Source organism: Periophthalmus magnuspinnatus, chromosome 13 (genome assembly GCF_009829125.3).
Source record: "Periophthalmus magnuspinnatus isolate fPerMag1 chromosome 13, fPerMag1.2.pri, whole genome shotgun sequence".
NCBI lineage: Eukaryota > Metazoa > Chordata > Actinopteri > Gobiiformes > Gobiidae > Periophthalmus > Periophthalmus magnuspinnatus.
In genome coordinates, this window is record NC_047138.1 from 26,325,432 (window position 1) to 26,348,476 (window position 23,045).

A 23,045-nucleotide genomic window follows, 5' to 3' on the forward strand; every position below is an offset into this window, starting at 1 on the left:
AATAGAAATCAGATTACTTTAAAGCTGCACTGTGACTTTTCCAGTGTAGCAACTACCACCTGCTTGCCTCCATGGAGTTTCTTATGTTTGGGCATTTCTACTGTGTTTATTTTTTGGAGATATGTTTTTCCCAGTTTTCGCTCATAGAAGTTAATCATACTTTTCCCTTATATTTTTCTTATTCTCAGTTAGTCATTAGTTGATTAGCTCCACTGCTCTTTGTGATGATGTTTACAGCGATGTCAGCTCCCATTGGGCACCACAGTTTTCTAACACGGAAGTCAGCGGACTTGTTTCTCTTATTAAGTCATTTTGGATGAATATTGTGATCCCGATGTGTTCCCAATTAGAGAACCCATTGTAACTAAAGTGGGGCTAATGTAAAAAGAGTGCATTGTCCTAATTGTAAAGGGTCCTTGCATGTTTGCTGTAGTCAGTGAATACGCCCACTACAGCTTTAAACATAGAAGGAGGAAGATGGAGGAAAAGCACTGGAGCTCTCATAAAGACACACAGGCCTGGGGTCATGGAGAAATGCTCCGCCCACACAATAGAATAATGCACCAGTCTGTGAATGAATGGACCATGTCAATATCCTCTGTACATCACACTGCTCTGTTTACATTGTTTATACATTTATACAACCACAAGCAGTAAAGAATGGATTTTAGGCCCGCACGATCAGTGGTGGACGATAACAAAGTAAAAGCAGAAAAGTACTTAAATATACATTTTAGGTATCTGTACTTTACTTGCATACTTTCGACTTTTACTTCACTATGTTTGAGAGCAGGTATCTGTACTTTCTACTCCACTACATTTTTGAACGGGACTGAAAAGTCAAAGTATTTTTATTATTGTCTGAGACCTACAGAAAAGGCTGAGGGTTTACTTTTAACACGTTTGTAGTCTGAGGAAACAATAATAAACAAATAAAAACAGCTAGAAAAAACGACTGACATTTGAAGCCTTATAAGACCTTAAAATATGCGCTAAATACTTACTAATTTTAAGTACTGTTCACATTTAACAACAAGTACTCTAATATTTTTACTTAAGTAGATTTTTATTTGACATTTTTGCTTTTATTCGAGTTTGTTTGTTTTTGTTTTTTTGTTTTTTTTGTTTTTTTCTCTTGCTCTGGTGTCTGTACTTTTGCTTAAGTAACAAAACTGAGTACTTCTTCCACCACTGCTATCAACTGCATTTCAATTACAACAAAAATACAATAATAAATGTATTCTAGTGGTAAAAATACTGGGAAAGGTCGACAGTACTACACAAAAATAGGGACTAGGACTAACAACTTGAACACACACTGGTTTGTTCTCGCCATCAGCACACACAGGCCATTTATTTGTACTGTTACATTATGAATAAAATATGTAGTCTATGATACTTCCCACAATATTGTCATTTATAGATTTGTTGTTGTGCACCCTTTTTACATCTCCTTAATGCATTCATCTGTTTTTCTATTTGCACAAACAAGGCTTTTATAATACTGAATATAATTAAGACACAAATGTTTCTGCGGGTCGTTTAACTGAGCGTTGGCATGGAAACACAAGCTTCATAATAATAAATATAGTTTTATTATTTTCCTAGTTGTTATAATGCACAACGCTCATTACAAGCTTGCCTGCACCATTAATATAGTATTTAACATTAACATTATAGGTCTACCTTTCCATTGAGAAGAAGTATAAATTGCCAAAACAGATCGACGAATAGTATTATTTATATTTCTGATCTCAAAATCTAAAATCCCATCCTCTTTTCCCTGCATCGCACCCTGACCTCCCGTTTCGTAACCCTCGTAAAGTTGCAGCAAACCAAAGGAGCATCCCCGTTCTGCTTTCATCCGGAGGCGATGCAGTATCTGTGGTTCTAGCGCCCCTGGCAGGACGACTATGGAACGGCAGCAGAGGGGAGGAAAAGCCTGTTGCGCAGCGCAGCCTTGAGAAATACAGTGAATAGGAATAGGTATAACTCTATCTCATGGAATGTTGTGGTTTATAAAGAGCCCATATTACGCAGTGCTATAATGTTGTTTCCTTATTAAAAACAAATCTGGAGTTGTGTTTTGGTCATTCACAATTGTTTAACACATAAATCCTGCATATTTATACTGGGTTTTTTTTTCTCTCAAATTGAAAACACTCTGTTACACGACGGGCTTCACTGTTTTTAACTCAGTACAGCTTCACTAGAATCATTTGGACAATTTCTCTAAAAGGTAGATGTGACCTTGAAAACTACCACTACATGGCATCACAAGGTGGAACAGTTTTGGAGATGTACAGACTAATAATAAAGGGTTACTTAAACATGTGCGAATGAAACAAAACACAACTCCAGATATGTTTTGATGATTTAACAACATTCTAATATGGCTTAAAGTAATATAGGACCTTCAACTCTTCACCAGATGGGCAAAGGCATAGGCTGTTCATAGATTCCAGTTATAGGTGACATTTTGAGGATTTTTCACAGTTCAAAAGATTGTGTGTGATGTTTTTTGTTTGTTCAAAAATTCATTAATTAAGACTATGAACTTTCCAATGAGTTTTGACCATTTGTGGTTATTTATCATTGTGTTTTTGTTGCTTGATTGTCTCCATAGAGATGTTATTGCTTTGCTAGGAATGTTCCATATGGCATTATATCTTGCATTTACTATATATTACAGGTGTTTTTATTGCACAAATATATTCCTCCTATGTGAGTCTCTCTACGGACTGACTTGTAACCTGGCCTGTTGGTTTTGCGTGCTTGTCACCATAGAGATAGACTAGTTTAATGCCATACTGTGGAACATTTTAGGCAGAACAATATCTAACAAAAAAGTTCCATATTACGCAAGATTGACCTCAAGCCATGTTATAATGGTGTTACCTCATCAGAAACATACCTAGAGTTGTGTTTTGTTTCATTCACACGTTTAAGCAACCCTTTATTAGTCTGTCTGCAGGTCCAAAGCTCAAAATGTTCTGTTCCACCTCGTGATGTCATGTAGTGGTCGTTTTCAAGTTAACAGCTATCTTTTACCTTTTGTTCAGTAGAGATTAGCGATTCCAGGGCTGAATTCATCCAAACACACAGTGGTGCTTGCTCTTTATTACCACATGACATCACCAGGTGGAACAGGGTGATTTCTGTTTGCGAGAAGACGCTGGACTAAATCTGCAGTGTTTATGTGTTAAGCATGCATGAATGAAGCAAAACACAACTCCAGGTCTGTTTGTGATGAGGAAACAACATTATAACATAGATGAGCAAACAGTGTAATATGGGCCCTGAAGTAAGACATCAGTGTGTGAATCGAACAATTGTATTTTGCTGATGTACTGTTCCGAGTTTTAAACAGTGAGGCACTTTGTGAATTGTCTCGGTATAAAACTCTGTGTAAATAAACATAGTTATAAGGTCATCAAAGGAAGCGGAATATTTTTGAGCAGGAAAAGCAACCCAGCTACATCATAAAACCTTGAAATGATGAGCACAACAAACAGAAGTGGATTGCTAATACCGTGGACCTTTAGACTGTTGCTACTGAGAGAGCTAATAAAATAAATAGAAGTAGGCCAAGGCCAGCCACAAAGAACCAACCATCTGTGACCACATGTCTGCCTTGAGGACTCGGAAGCTGAAATAAGGGTTCATGGCACATGGCTACTGGATTTTTTTCTGGAGTTAATTTGCAAAAACAAATAAGTGCCATTTGAAAAAAGTCATCAGAGGCTTCCAGTTTATTCTTAGTATAGGAATGTTTTCAAAAGCCAAATGTATCTTTTTCCTTCGTGATAATAATCCATTATAGATTATTGTCTTCGATTGTGTTATAATGGTCTGGTATTTTGTGTTTCATTCAGAATTGACACCTTCTGATGTTCTTATGTATTTGTGTTAATGTAACTGCTTTTGAATGTGACACTTGGTTGCTACGCCAACAAGTTGATGTGAAGGTTCTATTCATCAGTTACTGGTCTTTTAGTGAGTTGAGACTGCTGCTGTTTTGCTCTTGTTTAGGCGTGGGTTACAGCCTACGGTAGCCTTTGTGTTCAGAAAATAAACAACCAGAAGAAATTCAGCATGTTTCCTTACACCAAAACGCTACAATATCTCCAAACAAAGATATGTTTTTGCTGTTGAACTCTTCAAAATGAATAAATAAATAAATACACTAAATAGTAAGTGGTAAATATACAGTTATATTTACACTTGCTATAACAATTGTTTCACTATTGAGTTTTATGGCTTGGTTGCACTGTGTAACATCTTCTGGTGGAGATGTAATTGCTTTGCCACTGGAATGTTTCACACTGTGGTATTAATTACAGGCCGAAAAATACCTTGAAAAATGACCTGGAACTTGGCCCGGTGGCAACACATGCTCATTTTCATTGAGATTGTGAAAGTGAGCGTTGAGAAAATTGAGATGGTGAACATTTCTTATAGTTCACTCACTAAAAATATACAAAAACATACTTAGCCTTCATTTATCTCAATATTCTAACCATACTATACACATTCTATACACTAGTAGTATAAATGATCACGTTTTATTCATTTATTTTTATTTATCTTCATTTGTACATATACAACTAGACCCAATAAGTATAATAACACTTCAGCTCTCTTTTTCATAGTTGCCCTGTTCAAAATACAGAAAACATTCAAACCAGAAAAGGTAAATTTAAAACATTGAAACAGGTGCAGGTGTGAGTATAAACTTTTGTTACCACATTATTACATTACATTTGTGGCACTAAAGTATCCAGTTTTTGAGTTGAACATGTGTGGGGTTGGGTTTTCCTTTCTTTTTGTTTTTAAGATCATTACGTTTTTGAATCAGAAAAAATAAACAGCCTAAAACACCATATACACAATCCTCAGGGCTTACATTCCAAGATCCTGCCTTGGATCTGGAGACACTTAATTGTTTATAACTTTCCATGTTTTTTGGGTTTTTTTTAGTTTTTACAAAATAGACCTTATAATTTGTTTTATAGATACAATCAACTATTTCCAAAAGTAGCAGGCATTCGTATCAAAAAGCCTCATTCCCAATCACTGCCCCCCCAGGACACACAGAGAGATAACACTTTCTCAAATGAGTCTGTCTGAACCTGTAGAAGAGATGAGCTCATTTTGTGAAATCCAAAATAATGTCCCAGGGCCAAACTAAATGAGCATCAGGAGAGTCCAAACCAGGTCCAATAAAGCCCAAATCCCCAGAAGATCCCCCAAAATCATTACGAGTGTCACTCTCGCAGATAAAAATAGGCAGTATTCAAATGTTGTGCATAATTAATGGGCTGCTGTAGTAATAGCATCAAGCCTCAATTAGCGAAGCGGATATTATGAGATTCTCACAAAATTCAGCCTAAATCTGTTCATGAAAATTTCAAATCAAGCTAATCTGGTTCTCTTAAAATAGCATCGCAAAAAGTGTGGTGAATTGTGTCATAAATTCTTATCATTTCTTTCATTTTGTATAAAACTTTGAACTATTCTAAATAAATATTTATATTTAGAAGGAAATTCTCTTTTACAATTCAAGTTTCAAGGTTCAAGTTTATGAAAGTAGCTTACAAGGATTATGAAAAACCTGCCTGTGGTAAATCAATGCCCATTCAAAGCAGAGTGACAGCTTTGTGCCTTTGTCTTCATTCACATGTCTATAAATAGAGCACATTTGTTCCTGATTTAGCACATATAGAACAGGTGCAGCTTGTGTAAACCATGCGATATTACCCCTCATACCACTTTTATTGTCTCATCCATTGAATAAAAAAATAAAAATAAAATAATAATAACAATACTAATACTAATAATACTACTACTAATACTACTACTAATAATAATAAGTTATTCAAAACAAAATCCCATCTCATTGTTTCATGTTTAAAATAACATTTATTTAAGATTATAAGATCACAAGCTCAGAATAGTTCTTATATAGTTTGAGTTCAGTCATTTGTCTTCTTTTAATAGTTGTGTAGCTCTAATTCCATGTTCACCCTTTAGTCCTGTGTAGCTCTGTTATTTAAAGGTAAACTATGTAATATTTCTGATGGAGGGTCCTCTGGTGGAGTCAGGATGCAGGTTTTTCATGTCGCTAATTTAGCAATATAGCAAAAAATAAAATTAAATCTGTCGTTGAAGGAGAGAAAACGTTTCGCTTCTCACTCAAGCCGCTTCTTCAGTTCTGAACGTATTTGCCCCTACAATGATTTGTCCAGCTGACAGATTTAATTTCATCTTTTGCTATGGATCAGACCTGGACGACTGAGGGATTACACAGATATTTTAGCAACAAAACCAACTGTAAATAAATAAATCACTCTGAAATATTCTTCTCCATGGTGACGATCCGATGGTGGACCACCCACCAGAAAAGTTACATGGTGTACTAAAAATTCGAAGTTAAGAATTCGACTTACATAAAGACTGTTAGCACTAATAGTACACAGAGCAGACTGCTGCAGAGAGTGGCCCCTGTGTTAGCGTGGTTGTGTCCATCAGTGAAAGTGGGCATGACTGCTCCCTCACAGTGGCTCTGGTCCTCCCCCACACAGGAGGCGTAGGCCATAGCATGAGCAATGTAGTTCTGCTCCTGGACGCCCTGGAAGAGGTGTGACATGGGCCCCCGAGCCAGGACTGCCACATCCTCCCCGCTGTGAGTGGAGGATTCGGTGGGCACCGCCGAGTACTGCACGTAGGCTTTGGTCTCTGTAAGGAAATTGTTTTAATTACTTACTCTTAAATATGTCACTAATTATTTTTAAATGCAGCAATCAGGCATTATATAACAGTATATGTAAGAAACAGTTCTCTCTACGTGTGGTAAATGGCTCATTCTTTTTAAGCTGTTCTTCCCAACAGACAGATCATATTACTTGGAAAAAATGAATAAATCTGTTTTTGTTACTCAAGTAAATGTAAAAGTATCACATGAAAAAATCTACTTAAGTAAAAGTATTAAAGTACCCGTTAAAAATTTTACTTTAAGAGTAAAAAGTAGAGGTATTTCATGTAAGTGTTGTTAATTTGTTAAAGTATTAAAGGTACTGATATTGATAAAATATCTACACATTTTGGTTAACAGTAACAATATAAATACATTTCTAAAGAATTTTGTGTATTTATTTTTATTTGCTCAAAACAACACAAAAACCTTAGTCAGAATGTTACCACAAACATTGTAAAAATAACCTCTGAAATCATATGAAAAGTACTTTTTACTTTACTTTTACAGTACTTTACTACTTGTACCTTGTACCTTGTACTTTTTTACCTTCCACCACTGACCATGATAGAGCAACAACTGTCTAGTGTAGTCACAGGCAAATGCTTCCACATGATTTCCACTCTGGACAGATTTTTTTATTTAATTTACTAAAAGCTGCTTTTACACAATCCAATAAAAATACAATTAAGATTCAAATATAGGGCCGTTAAGTTAAACAGTGTATAATCACGCAGACGATTAGACAAGTCCAAAAATCAAGACCAATGAACAGAACTACTCATATTGTTTAGTGTAGGCCTACGTCTGTCTCAACACTGTATCCCTATTGGCTGTCCTCTCTTCCTGTACTTTAGACAGGAGTTGCTGCTATTTTAGGATACAATTAGCAGAGCTTATATCAAGTTTCATGTATAGATTGAGTTGAGCGTTTCCTTACTGGTGTCGACATCCCGCAGGTCAGGTCGAGAGCCGTTGACTTTCTTGTGTCCTGGGCCGCTCCCATACATCAGCGTAGTGTAAGGCTTAAAGTCCATAGCCCACAGAGGAGATTTACCTGACAGAAAGAAATGAACAACTGCATCAGTGGAAGAAGTAGTATAGTATGTTTTATATTAGGAGCTGTTGATTAGAACAATAACAATTAAAGTATGGGCAGGATTTCCAATGGTATCCACCTATGGTATCCACCTGTCCCATCTATGGTAACTTTTTCTATGACTTGTTTAAGGAATTAATTCATCATTTAGGGTCCATTTGGTTTAGCTGGTAGTTTTAAAGGTAGGAGGTCTGGAGGTCCTCCCACAGCATTTAAAAAAATAATAAAACAGATGCCTGTAATCTGTGGTACATTAGATCAATCTTTTCATCATCAAATTGGGCCATTACTCATTATAACAACTCTTGTGGGATAGTTGGGGTTAACCTGTGTGGGCTGGCGATTCATCACTAGCACCTGATGTTTTAAAAAAAATGAGAGTTCAGATGGGCATGATTGAAGTGGATTAGCCAATAAAAGAAAGGCATGGTCCACCCATAGCAAATATATGGCTGCCTATGAGGGAAAAATAAAGGAAAAAATAATATCACAGGGGACTAAAAAAAATTGTAAATTTCTACAGAATCATTGAGGGAAGCACTAAATTTAAAGATGAGCGAAATGTCATTTTATTCAAAACGAACTACAGAGAGATATCATTCTCATTTTCAAGTGTTTTGTAACAGCACACATGACTGTTTGAAGAGGGAGGGGATTAGGGATTCCAGAGTCCTTAGGTCTTAAACGAGCTGAACCTCTCTGTTTCTCTCAGATAAACCATTTACTCATCTGTCTCCTCCAGGGCCAGAACGAGACCAAAACAAATGTATATTAGTATTCAAACTGGGACTCAAGCAGGACCAAGACAGGTCTAAATTAAGTCTAAACCAGGACTAAACCAAGACTAAACCAAGACTAAATCAGGACCAATCCAGGTCTGCACAATTAATAATAAAGACAAAACCCAGGACTTCAGTGGAACATTAATCACCCCTGTGCCATTGGGAGCAGGGAGAGGAGGAGGCCGAGTCGATACTAGATCCTGTTGACCTATAGGCTCATTTGACTATAATCTATCAACATCTTCATTTGGGACAGGTCAGTGGGTAGACCTTTACAGTACAGATGGTAAACTGAAAGCATAATCTTTTAGGTATCGACTCTAAAGCCATTGATCACTTACATAACATGTTGCAAATGATAAACTAATTCTATTCACAACTGATTTACATTGATAAAATTTAATCAGTATACATGTATTTATTAAGGATAAAAAGAACAAACCTGTTTAAATGGAGACTAAAGTACACTATGCAACTTTTCTAGTGAGGGGTCTGCCACCTGCTTGTCTCCATGGAGATGTTAATGCTTTGCATGGAATGTTCCTGAGAAGCAACTAGTATCTCGACTGGATACACCTTAAAATAGTTAGTAGTAAATAGGTCAATATATATATATATATATATATATATATATATATATATATATATATATATATATATATATATATATATATATATATATATATATATATATATATATATATATATATATATATATATATATATATATATATATATATATATATATATATATATATATAAACTATAAAAATGTTGCATGTCTGTGGGTTGCAAAGGGACATATAAAGGACTATTAATTGGATGATAATCATTTTTTGTCAAGCATTTTTGTTACCCAGAATGCTTTGCCCTCTGAAGGGGTATCCGTTGAAGATGAAGGGCTGGGAGTGGTCAGCTGTTACCACGGTGAGAGTCTCCTCCTCTTTGGTCAGCTCCAGAGCTTTGGCAATGGCGTAGTCAAAGGCAACGGTTTCATGCAGTGCCATGTACCCTCGGCCATCGTGGTGAGCCTGGTCGATCCTTCCACCTCAACACAAAAATACAATATAACAACTAATGGTTTCTGATCAGATTGTTCTTATTATTACTGATATTACTGGCCTGAGTGAGTAACAAAGTAACTGGTGAGGGGTATTGTTCTTTGTGAGTTTCTTATTATTATTTTTTTCCAACAACATTCTTGTATTTTTGACCCCCTAAATGTCGACTGCATTGATTGTCCTGTGTTAAGGAGACCATGCTGCATCACACTCTGTACATGTGCTTTTACAACTGGAGAGGCCAGCGTGTTGTTTGAGAGGCTTGCTCATGCATATTGAGGATCATGGCAGGCTCAAACAGCACTGAATAAATCCCATTAAAAAAACATGGATGAAACGGACATGTGAGGCGACTTCTAGTAAGTGTGCATGTGCAACCATCTGTCAACACAAGTGACTAAAATAATTAGCTTTTAGCGACAAATCATTGTTTGTAGCTTCACGTTTGTAAGGCTAGCTTGTGTGAAATGAAGGATCTGGACAAAGCACTGGAGTGATAGTGGTTGGGGCAGCTAGGAGCTGCGGTCTATGTTAGGGTCTGTGACCTGTGCGTTTATGAAGGAGTGACAGTATTGGTGGAAAACCCGGTACTATTACACATATGGAGGACAATGTGGCTGTTCTCAACCATCTTCATTTCAGGGAAATACAGGATGCTTCTTCAGGAAAGATGTGGTTTTGATTTGCATCTGTGAGAGGTGAGTGTGAGCATGCAGTAGTCTTGCTCCCAAAGTTAACATAAATATAATATTTTGAGTGATCTTATACTTGAACTCAAAATGCATGACATCATCTGATAGCAACCAGGGGTTAATGTCTCTATGTTTTTAAAGTCCATATACTATGACCAGACTAATTTGGATAAATTCAGAGCTCCACTTCTCTTTTTTATACATATACCTACAGTCTTTCCATTCCAAAAGTTAAATTTCTTACCCCCTTTTCAACTTCACAATTAATAACTCTTCGAAAATTGCCTGTTCAGTGATAACAAATATCTTGTTGGTAGAAGTCAAACACATGAACTTTGAGAGCTCCCGTTATTGCACCTGTCTTCTGCACCTGTCGTCTGCACCTCAGCAGGAGACAGACGGAGGTAGACTCAGATTAACAAGACGTGCAGAAGGTGTGCTATAACAGTCGGGTGCCTTCTCAATGCAATGTTATGACCAATTAAATACATTAAACAGTATTCAGGAAATGTACTACTACTATTTCTAATACCACTACTACTACTTTATACTTCCTTAATGACATCTTTAGGATAGTTCTGGATGGTATAGGTTGTAGATTGGTTACACATAGACAATCCTTAGAGTGCAAGCAAAGTGTCTTATTTTAGCACTGAGGTCCAATAAGACAACACAATCAAAACTACAGAATGAAAAACAAAACTGCACAGTTAAAAGTTTGGACATACCCTCTCAATGTTTTTTTTTTTTTTTTTTTTTTTTTTTTTTACTACTTTCTACATTTTCTATACATACAGAAAACATCAAATATGTGAGGTGAGATATATGGTATGGTGTAGCAAATGAGAAAAAGGGAAATAACTAATTCTGCTGCATACATAACAAATATTTCAGATCCTCAAAGCAGCCACCCTTTGCTTTGTCAAAAAATATTTAGTAGAGTTATTCAACTTTTGTCTCTACTACATAATCTTGCTTCTTATATTTGATATCTTATTTAAGTATCTATAAAATAGTAAAACAAAAAAACTTGTAAAATAGTAAAACTTTCAAATGGTTTGTTTCACCAATGCAACAAAAAGATGTAAACTAGTTTCAAGAATTAAATGGTTTTATATGAGCAACAGAAATATAGAAAATACATAGTAAAATATCTCAGTTTCACCAATATGTCTCTGGAGCTGTATACATTTTTTACAGACATAAAATGTGTTTTTTCCTCTACAGAGGCTTGGTCTACATCAAATTATAAAGAGTTTTATTCGCCACAAACCACAAAGTAATGCTTGTGTGCTGTTGTGCAGGCTAGATATTAGCAGTGATGGGATGCCACAGTGTGATAGAATAAGTGATAAATAAGTTTGGGCTTCTGTGTTTTTTCACATTTTTAAGGTGAAAAAATTGGATACAGCACCGTTAAATGTTCTATTCTAAGTTAAAGACAGTTGTATATGCAAATGCAAAAGATCTGAGGCACTCTTTTAAATTACACATCCAAAAATGGTCAAAACTTATGATTCTTTTTTTGTATTTTAAATGAATCACTACACTCACCCTCCACCAGTAGGAAGAAGCCGTTTTTGTTCTTTTGCAGGATGCGGATGGCCTTCTCTGTGGTCTCTACAATTGAAGGGTCCATTTTTGGATCCCTGTCTGCCTCGAAGCGCAGATCTCCGGGTTCAAAAAGAGCTGTGTGGGATGGAAGAGGACGGAAATGCTGAGAATGTACTGTACACAGCCGGAATGAGCAAATACAGTGGGATGGGGGCATCCTTCCTCTGCTATGCTCAGAGTGGAGGAAGGAAAGGTCCAAAACTATATATAAACTAGTGAGATTTCTCAAAATTAGAGTAAGCCTAAGAAAAGATGTGTCAAAGCATTCTACCACAGTGAATCATCTCTCTCTATCTGACCCTCTCCTCTGCATCCTCTTCTCATACACCAACTCTAACTTCATGTCATCTTTGACTGTGTACATAAATTTCCTATTTGGTCAAGTTAAAGTTAAGGCACACTTTATAGTCTCCATAGGGAAATTTGGCCTCTGCATTTGACCCATCCTTCAGTGCCACTGGGGCAACCTGTCAAGAGCAATGGACGCCACAGTGACCCATCTCCAAATCTTTAACTAGGCTTGGTCAAGACTACCTAAGCTAGAGGATTTGACCTATTGTGCTTGTTTTTGGTTTTATGGGGGAAATCGGAGTGCTCGCAAAGCCACACAGACACGGGAAAAAAACATGGTTGGTCCACTATTGTCACTCAAAGGCGGTTAGCGGGTCAGGGTAATAGGTTAAGGTTAAAAAAAAACATATATATCGAGTGAAAGGAATCCACCAGAGCCAAACTGAACACTTGGACTTTTGACACACTTGTTTGACAAAAGCATAATCGATTATCCTTCTCTTTATATGTGAATAAAAACACTTACCCATGAGGTAGTCCGTGGTTTCAGGGTCAACTGCATCAAAATCTGTTCTATTCCACACATAATGGGCGACCTGGTAAGGCAATAATAGAGCGTGTCAGGAGGGTATTACAACAATAACAACAGCAACTACTACTACTACTGGTAGTACACCTACTGGAACTACTTCTAGCCTATATCATACTATGCTAACTGTACAGAAGCCTTTCTGGAGATGTTATTGCTCTTTTTGGAATGTTCCACAGTATGAAATTAAATGTATATGTCTTGAATGGATTCAGTTACAGGCGTCAATTGCTAGAAAGTACTTCACGCACAGTGTTTCTATGGAGATATTTAATGTCATATAGTGAAACACTTCAACTACTACTATTATTACTACTAGAGCTTACTACTACTACTACTACTACTACTACTAGCCTACTACTACCACCGCTATTACTTCTACTATGGCAACTACTACTGCCACTTATCTATACAGTACTGTAGTAAATAATAGTCTGTATATGCAGCTTGCATGTTTACACAAATATTAGGATCCATCACACATGTCCCTTGCATTTATTTTGCTTGTGTTTGCTTGCTTGTGTTTACCTTATTTCTGTTTACCTTATTTCAGATTGCTTCTGTTTAGCTTGTTTCTGTTTAACTTGTTCCTGTTTAGCTTGTTTCTGTTATGCTTGTTTCTGTTTAGCTTGTTGTATTAAGCTTGCTTCTGATTAGCCTGCTTGTCTTTAGCTTGCTTCTGTGTAGCTTGCTTGTCTTTAGCTTGTTTCTGTTTTGCTCACTTGTGTTTAGCTTGCTTGTGTTTAGCTTGTTTCTGTTTTGCTTGCATGTGTCCTCTGGCTATAGCTCCAGGTGGCTCTGGCCACATAACACAAGGAGACATGTTGACAGGCCCGTTACACTCTGTCTGGTTTTCTGAGGTCACTAATTTGTGCCAATTGTTCAGGAGCAGGAAGAGCAGGTGCAGAGACAAACACAACAAACACGGCAATGGACCAATGACTCCAAGTAACCACTCAGGGTTTAGATATTATAAATGAACCAGTTGTGAAAGAAAAACTTACTAGCCTCTATTGTAAATGCCTTCTCATATATTATTATCCTCTTTTACTTCCATTGTGCTAACCCAAACTTGAACAAAAATAAACATTAAAATTCTTATTGCTTAAAGATGTACTATGTAACTTTTCTGGTGTAGTGTCTACCACCTGCTTGTGTCCAGATAGATATTATTACTTTGTGTAGAATAGTATAGCATTACAGTATAGCATTACGCTTATTTATCTTCATGGAGCCATGCAGCTAATGCCACCATGCTAAGTTACAAGTAATATCTGCGGAGGGGATGACCCATTCACAGTTCACAGAATGCATGTTTTATGAGGTATGTTTTTAATCCATGAAAACCTCTGTTGAATAAATGCTTGAAAGGTACATTTAATTACCTTGCTGTGGAATATTCCAGTTATTATATAGTACACCTTTGAAATATTTGCATCTTTGATTACTTCAGTATTGTATCTGCAGATCTTTCTACTAAAATAATCTATAGATGATAAATAAAACTTTTCTATTAAATACCAGTATGCATAATAGATTTATTTGAGAGAGCTAGTATAAGACAGACTTATCTGGTCACCTTTCCAATCTTCTTCTGCTGCCACTCGTCGATGAGGTTGCGTCCATCTTGACGTTTACCTCTGGAAAGAAAATCCCAGGGGTACTCTGGGTCTTTGGTGCCTCGTGGGGTCATGTACTTCCTCCCACCTCCAATGATCACCTGCAAACACACACATATACACACACAAGCACACACACATTACCAATGTATTGAGGTATTGGTTCATCACTGTTCCTTCCTGCAGACTGGGAACAAGAGCCATAGTATTTGTACTTCATGTTCAATCACTGGTGAATACTCAAATAGTATAATCAAGTAAAATTACAATACCTTCTAAAGCTAGTATGGTTTAATGCCATTTTACATGTAAGTTGTTCAACCAAACTGAGCATTAGTACTAAACAGTGGTGGAAGACGTTTTGTTACTTAAGTAAAAGTACTGATACTGATGCAAAAATATACTCAAGTAAAAGTATCACATGAATAAATCTATTTAAGTAAACATATTAAATCTGTTTAAACATTTATTTAAAGAGTAAAAAGTAAAAGAATTTTGTGCAGAGTTTGAAACCTAAAAAGTGAATATAGTGATTTGAACAGAAACAGCTGAATTTTGCTCAAACTATGAATGTGTTAAAAATAAACCCTGAGCTTTTTAAGTAGGTTTCAAACAATAATAAAAAATATTTTTACTTTACAGTTCTGTTCAAAAATGAAATGGAATGGAAAGTACTGATACATGCTCTCAAATGTCCACTTTTCCAAATGTATTTAAGTAAAGTACAGATACCTAAAAAATTTACTTAAGTATAGTACTTTACTACTTTTACTTTGTTACATCCCACCACTGGTCCTAAATCACTGTGACTGGATGGTGCTATATGGGCCAACCTGATCCTCATGTTTTTGAGGCAAGTGAAACCTAAACCCAAACTCCGCACAAAATATCCTCAACAATCTGAGAACTGAACCCAGGGCCTTCCCACTGTGAGGCGAGAAGTGTCACTTTGTCACTGCACCACGTCATGTGTTATTTATTTGTCAGTGATTATAATATAAAGTCTGCTCTATTTTAAACCTGTTAAAACTGCTCTTACATCGATGTCTGTGTTGTTGATGAGCTGAGCAGCGATATCCGTGCACCCATCCCGTTTGGCAGAGGCTGGCAGGTCTGCGTCACTGTACCACTTCCTGCTGGCGCTGTGGGCGTAGGTTGTGGCAGGAGTGGCATGTTGCACTCTGGTGGTGGTCACTACACCAACAGATTTACCTGCGAGGGAAAAGGACACAACCATAGACTATATAAGGACGATATATATATATATATATATATATATATATATATATATATATATATATATATATATATATATATATATATATATATATATATATATATATATATATATATATATATATATATATATATATATATATATATATATATATATATATAAACCAAAAAAGTGATGTAAAAACAGTAGATGATGGCATTTACCCTGGAACTATCCACGGTGCTGGAACAAACGCAACCATTTTGAAACTGTATGATGCCCAGTTCAAGAAAAAAAACCAACAAAACAAATTAAGGAGCTGGTTTGTGCATAAAATTGCCAACTGAAGCAGCTATTTTCTTAATTAGCTTTTTTAAAACTACCTAGCTCAGTGTTTCTCAAACTGTAGTACATGTACCAGTGGGAGTGCTGACAGTACTTGGAAAGTCTTTTTTTGTGGTACTTGGTGTGAAAAATTTGGGGAGCCACTGACCTAAATATTTTTTTGGTTTAAGAATAAATAAAAAAATATCTGGAAACAGGTACTAGGCCTAGACCAATATATCGGTTGGCCAATACATCGGGATATCATCTCAGCTATGGGCCTTATATCTCCAGCACATGCCGACATTATGTTTTGGTCAATCTACTATCTAAAAATTACACACAAATCTGTTTATTAACACTTTAATATGAAGAGATAGCTTCACAAAATGTGACTGCACAACTATCTTATAGGTTTTAGGTAAAAAAGAGCTTGAGGGCAGTTTGTAGTAAATTTAAATTACAAAGTTTGAGGAAAACAATCTATATCAGCCCTAAAATATCAGCCGTTAGTTGTCTGTATTCTAAACAATTGCTATCATCATCAGCCATGAAAAACCCCATATCATGTAGGTACATATAGTCAAACCTAAATCAAGATAAATATTTTGAAGTGAACTAAGTCATTTTTCCATACGGACGTTGCTTTTGTTTATCATCTATTATTGAGTGGATAAGAGTAAAGGGTATCAGACTTTTACCTGTGGTGTTATAATGAGTGCTCGATGTGTGATAACATGTTTACGGCAGGAGATAAGAAATGGGGAGAAGGAGGAACCTTTGTCCACTTATGTCTAGGCCCTGATAGTCCAACTGCTCTGGTCACTGAGTTGAGATCAAACCGAGAGTTTTGTGGAGTCGGGCATTAGGGTCTACCTTGACTAAGTAAAGTAAAAGTGTAATCAATTCTTTTTCCTTTTTACATGCCATATTTGTATGACAGTACAATTGTTCCAACAAGTTTGAATGTGTAAATGCTGATTTGTACACTGATTTTAAAAAAAAGAAAAAAAAAGAAATATTTGTTTCACATACAAATATCGTTTTACAATTACAAATTTGTAATTTTACAAGTACAAATCTGAAAATTACGCATTCATGAGTCTTGAGACATCTGTTGCGCCGAGTTAGTCTCAAAACGATTTGTAAGTGTAAGACAGCTGGAGACAGCAGGGGGCTGTTGCTGTGGCAACGGCTAAATTGGTTTATATACAGTAAAAGAGTAGCTAGCCCTAATGCAGACATTACGTCACCTTTATGTGATATTATCATGTGCATTATTAACCTTTTTAATAAGTTGTATACCAAGGTAAATTGTATAAATAATATTTTTGTAGCCAAATTGGCTTTAAGAAGTTTTTCAGAAAACGAGATATTACCATTAGTTAGCGTCTTTTCCCCTAGCTTTTTTCCTGCCAATAAGTCTAGTGTAACATTACGAGTGGTCACAAACATTCGCTCCTACATTTTTAGCAACAACGCCACTCCAGTTAACACCTGGAGAAAGGATTCCTAAAGGCGCTTATTGCAGAACAGAGCAGGCTACACATTGAGCACTGACTTTAATAATGTGAAGAGATGACATACGTTTGAGTTAACATCATCATTCAGCATCTGGGCATACAAAAATACACTCGTTCTAAGTTATGACCAGTGCTGCTATACTGGCCTATTAACTGAACTGTGGCTACACTGCTGGTGGGTTGCTGAGGCCTGGGTGCATCGGTCGGGTTTCCCCTCATGGTTTACTAGTTCACATAGGCCGTGTCTCAATCAATTTTAATGTGCGAAATTTTAGACATGTAAGGCCTTTTATGACACAGCACGCAGCTAAACTTTTTTTTACATTCAATGATTTTTTTCTCATTTTGAATATTGCATAACCACCTGGTCACTTGCTGCCGGCACAACACAAAAAACAATCGAATCTCTCTTTAAAAAAGCCATAAAAATCTTTGCCAAAAAACCTAGCTCCTTTCACCATTGTATTGCTTTAGAAAAATGTAATTGGTTGAATTTTGATAATTTTATACAGTTTAAAAATGCTTGTTTTATATTTAAAGTTCTACACGGACTTGGTCCTCCTCCGCTGAAAGACTTTATCAAATTAAAGACTGTGACTGGGATGGGAACCAGGGCCACATCTTGAGGAGATTGTGATGTACCACACAGACACACTAAATTTGGACAAACCGTGCTCTCTGTTAAAGGGACCCATATTTGGAATAGTCTTCCTCTGACAATAAGAGAATGTTCATCTCTGTCCACATTCAAACTGCACCTTAAACTGTGGCTGAAGGAAAACCAGGTCTGTGAGCACTTTTAGCTGCTTTTATTGTATTTTTGTAATGTCTATGTTGTATTTGTTGTCTGTGTACCTGCCTAGGGACAACAGATCTGGCATATTTACACTGTGTTTACAGATGTTCATTAATATGCGCTGTCCCTATCAAATAAATAAATAAATAAATAAATTCGCCAAACTGGCCTTAGAATCACCATTCGAAGTGTGCGTCGAAGGGCAGTTACGTAATTTCCGGCGCAACAAGGGCTGTCCCATTTCAACGCACCCTACTGAATGCTCCCGACAAACCTGCCCTTCCCTTTCCACCGTTTCCATGGAGATCGGACGTAACCGAAGCGTGCATCCGTGCACACTTCACGCACTTCTATATCCTATCATGCACTACGCAAGAAACGTTAGAAAATGGAGTCCGCTGCGCAATATACGTTCAAATGTTCGTACTGGTTTACCTCATCTACAACAGTGCGACATGAAACTGTTAAATCTGAATAAAGATCTGTACTGTGTGTTTGAGGATTAAAAAGGAGGGGAGTTACATGGAATAAAGGAATGTGCAGTTGTTGCTACACAATAAGAAGACATTATTATCATTAGAAATTATAAAAATACTGAATCCTTATACTGCAATATCCCACTTTATGTACAACTAATCAGTGTTCTCTGGTTTATAGACTATGAATGTAAAAATTATACTGTTACCTCTGTCTCTGTTATTACATTTTCACAAGGTATATTTTGTTAAAGTTATGAAGTAGCTACAAATGAGAAAAAAATCACCTTGAACGTTATATTTCCTTACGACGACATCTTGGCTTTTCTTCTTTTAAATAATAAATAATTTAAAATAACGTACGTAATGTACGTATCGTACGCTCAAAGACAGTGCAGTCCGTGGTGTAGGTGGCTACACTGAGGAGGGCAGATTCTCGTCCGGAACCTTCAAACTACACTTTGAAGAGTACTTCGAAGGGTCCCTTCAAAAGGTGCATTTGGCGAATTGAGACACGGCCCACAGAGAACACGTTGCGTCAGGCACCAACTCTTTGGCTTAAGAAGTCCTAAGACCGTGCGCTGTGAGCATGTGAACTGGAACGTGCCTCTTGGGTAATGCGCTCCCAGTTTTCTCTAGGCTCGTATGTTTCAGGTGCCTGTAACCACCTGTGCCACAGCTCTGCCTGTAACAGTGGAGCTGTGGCACTGATGTAGACGCGACTGCCGTTTTGTCTTTTGACTTTTGTTTTATGAACTATTTTCATAGATGCAGTGCCTGAAATGTATTAGTTGTGGATCATGCACTGCCCGGGCAGGCAAGGGGGCGGGTCCAGCGTTCGGGAGAAGGAATTATTTCATGTACTGGTCTAATGTATTGTATTCTGCCCAGATGGTGTGAAGTTAACTTAAACGTATGTTATGTCTTCACATTGTTAATTCAACCCAATGCTATATTATGTGGACCTTGTTCTGTAATAAGTGTCTTTGGGAATCCTTTCTCCAGGTTAACTAGAGTGGCGTTGTTGCTAAAATGTAACATCTAATGCTTGTAACCACAAGTAATGCCACACTAGCCTTATTAGCAGGAAAAAGTCAGGGAGACAATCGTGCAAGTCACACTAAGCCCCGCCCCTTTCTCTGTGACAGTCGCACATTCACGCTAGGTCCCGCCCCTTTTCACATATTTATTCATGCTAGGTCCCGCCCCTTTCCCCCGCGTATGATTCATGCTAGGTCCCGCCCCTTTTCCCCACGTATGATTCATGCGAGGTCCCGCCCCTTTTCCCCGCGTATGATTCACGCGAGGTCCCGCCTTTTTCCCCGCATATGATTCACGCGAGGTCCCGCCCCGTTTTCGCATATGATTCACGCTAGGTCCCGCCCCCTTTTCGTATATGATTCACGCTAGGTCCCGCCCCTTTTTCGCATATGATTAACGCTAGGTCCCGCCCCTTTTCGCATATGATTCACGCTAGGTCCCGCCCCTTTTTCGCATATGATTCACGCTAGGTCCCGCCCCTTTTTCGCATATGATTCATCCTTAGACCGCCCTCTTCTCTGCAACTGTCATGGGATTCACGCTAGGTCTCGCCCCGTTTCCCGCATGTGATTCACGCTAGGTCACGCCCCTTTTTCCACATGTGATTCACGCAAGGTCACGCCCTGTTTCCCGCATGTGATTCACGCGAGGTCCCGCCCCTTTTTTCCGCTTGTGATTCACACGAGGTCCCGCCCCTTTTTCCGCATATGATTCATCCTTAGACCGCCCTCTTCTCTGCAACTGTCATGGGATTCACGCTAGGTCTCGCCCCGTTTCCCGCATGTGATTCACGCTAGGTCACGCCCCTTTTTCCACATGTGATTCACGCAAGGTCACGCCCTGTTTCCCGCATGTGATTCCCGCGAGGTCCCGCCCCTTTTCCTGCTTGTGATTCCCGCGAGGTCCCGCCCCTTTTCCTGCTTGTGATTCACACGAGGTCCCGCCCCTTTTTCTGCATATGATTCATCCTTAGACCGCCCTCTTCCCTGCAACTGTCATGGGATTCACGCTAGGTCCCGCCCCTTTTCGCATATGATTCACACTAGGTCCCGCCCCTTTTTCACATATGATTCACGCTAGGTCCCGCCCCTTTTTCGCATATGATTCATCCTTAGACCGCCCTCTTCTCTGCAACTGTCATGGGATTCACGCTAGGTCCCGCCCCGTTTCCCGCATATGATTCACGCTAGGTCCCGCCCCTTTTTCTCATATGATTCACGCTAGGTCCCGCCCCTTTTTCTCATATGATTCACGCTAGGTCCCGCCCCTTTTTCGCATATGATTCACGCTAGGTCCCGCCCCTTTTTCGCATATGATTCATCCTTAGTCCGCCCTCTTCTCTGCAACTGTCATGGGATTCACGCTAGGTCCCGCCCCGTTTCCCGCATATGATTCACGCTAGGTCCCGCCCCTTTTTCTCATATGATTCACGCTAGGTCCCGCCCCTTTTTCGCATATGATTCACGCTAGGTCCCGCCTCTTTTTCGCATATGATTCATCCTTAGACCGCCCTCTTCTCTGCAACTGTCATGGGATTCACGCTAGGTCCCGCCCCGTTTCCCGCATATGATTCATGCTAGGTCCCGCCCCTTTTTCTCATATGATTCACGCTAGGTCCCGCCCCTTTTTCGCATATGATTCACGCTAGGTCCCGCCCCTTTTTCGCATATGATTCACGCTAGGTCCCGCCCCTTTTTCGCATATGATTCACGCTAGGTCCCGCCCCTTTTTCGCATATGATTCACGCTAGGTCCCGCCCCTTTTTCGCATATGATTTATCCTTAGACCACCCTCTTCTCTGCAACTGTCATGGGATTCACGCTAGGTCCTGCCCCGTTTCCCGCATGTGATTCACGTGAGGTCACGCCCTGTTTCCCGCTTGTGATTCACGCAAGGTCACGCCCCTTTCTCCACATATGATTCACGCGAGGTCCCGCCCCTTTTCCCACTTGTGATTCACGCGAGGTCCCGCCCCTTTTTCCGCATATGATTCATCCTTAGACCGCCCTCTTCTCTGCAACTGTCATGGGATTCACGCTAGGTCCCGCCCCTTTTCGCATATGATTCACGCTAGGTCCTGCCCCTTTCTCTGCAACAGTCATGATTCACGCTAAGACAGCCCTTCTCTCTGTGACTCATGCTAACCTTTTTCTTTCATATCACTCACGCTGAGACCGCCCGTTTTCTCTGAAAAAGGTGTGTCTCACCCCTTTTTCTGTTATAGTCCTGCAATTATGCTAACCCCATTTCTTTTTTAAAAAAACAACACTATGTGGCATTGCTCATTGCACGCTGCATCTTCGGTTGGGTTTGAACCCAGGTCACCCGTGCGAAAGTCAGATGACCATCTAGATGAGCTAGTCAGCCACTAGGACATGATGACACACTGAAAAGGTTTTCACTTCACAGCTTGTCAGAGTCAAAAGGTTCCCAAAGTAAATCAAAGCAAAGGGTGGCTAGTTTAGATTTTATTTATTTTCTTTTTAGTCTAAAACAAGTTCTGAGTTTATTTTTTGTTTATTACATCCCATATGTGTTTATTCATAGTTTTGATTCTTTCTGTATGAACCCACAAGGTAAATAATTGTGTAAATAAAGAAGCAACTTTTGATGGGTAGTGCATGTATTAAGTGTGGGTGTCTGACCTGAGTCTTTGGCCCACTTGAGGATGGATGTGACCTCGTTTCCTTTCTGACTCTTACAAACTCCGTTTCTCACGGCCGCGTTCACTCCCAGCGTGTTCAGGTTGGTCTTCACTCCACATAGGTACGCTGTGGCAGTGGCCGCGCTGTCTGGGATCTGGAAGTCCACACTGTAAGTCTGCAATACAGAAGAAAACTTAAGGGAAAACATATACAGGGAAAACTATGGACACAATAGTATTTTTAGAAAAATATAAGACCATGAATAAAGATATATAGTTTAAGTTCAAATAACAAGACTGTATTTCACACCTTATTATAACTTTACCTGTCTGTTACTATCAGCCAATCAGCCTGCCAGTTTTGCCTCTCATTTGTATATTTTAAAAAATAGACAATCAAAAAGCAAAGTCAAATCTGAAAATAAGTTGAAATTGAGAAATTGATTACAATTTCTTTAAAAAGTTACCCAAATAAATGTGACTGAGTACTGCCCACTTTGCTGTGTCTATATAGGCTTGGAGCA

At 38.4% G+C, this 23,045-nt stretch overlaps 1 protein-coding gene and 1 long non-coding RNA gene across 2 annotated transcripts in view; both read right to left on the reverse strand.

Moving 5' to 3' along the window:
* The window catches only part of LOC129456737 (uncharacterized), a 220,596-nt gene that overhangs the window by 160,448 nt on the left and 37,103 nt on the right, over positions 1 to 23,045 (reverse strand). The window contains exon 2 of the long non-coding RNA XR_008648916.1: positions 3,003 to 3,051. This is a non-coding gene — a long non-coding RNA (uncharacterized LOC129456737). The remainder of the gene's footprint in view (positions 1 to 3,002; positions 3,052 to 23,045) is intronic.
* alp3 (alkaline phosphatase 3) overlaps positions 5,963 to 23,045 on the reverse strand; it is a 22,875-nt gene continuing 5,792 nt past the window's right edge. Inside the window, exons 4-11 of the mRNA XM_033977290.2 lie at positions 22,523 to 22,697; positions 15,541 to 15,713; positions 14,462 to 14,602; positions 12,820 to 12,889; positions 11,943 to 12,077; positions 9,492 to 9,683; positions 7,695 to 7,811; positions 5,963 to 6,738 (exon numbers count right to left, since the gene is read on the reverse strand). Coding sequence (XP_033833181.1) covers positions 6,446 to 6,738; positions 7,695 to 7,811; positions 9,492 to 9,683; positions 11,943 to 12,077; positions 12,820 to 12,889; positions 14,462 to 14,602; positions 15,541 to 15,713; positions 22,523 to 22,697 — 1,296 coding nt within the window. The 3' untranslated portion in view covers positions 5,963 to 6,445. The remainder of the gene's footprint in view (positions 6,739 to 7,694; positions 7,812 to 9,491; positions 9,684 to 11,942; positions 12,078 to 12,819; positions 12,890 to 14,461; positions 14,603 to 15,540; positions 15,714 to 22,522; positions 22,698 to 23,045) is intronic.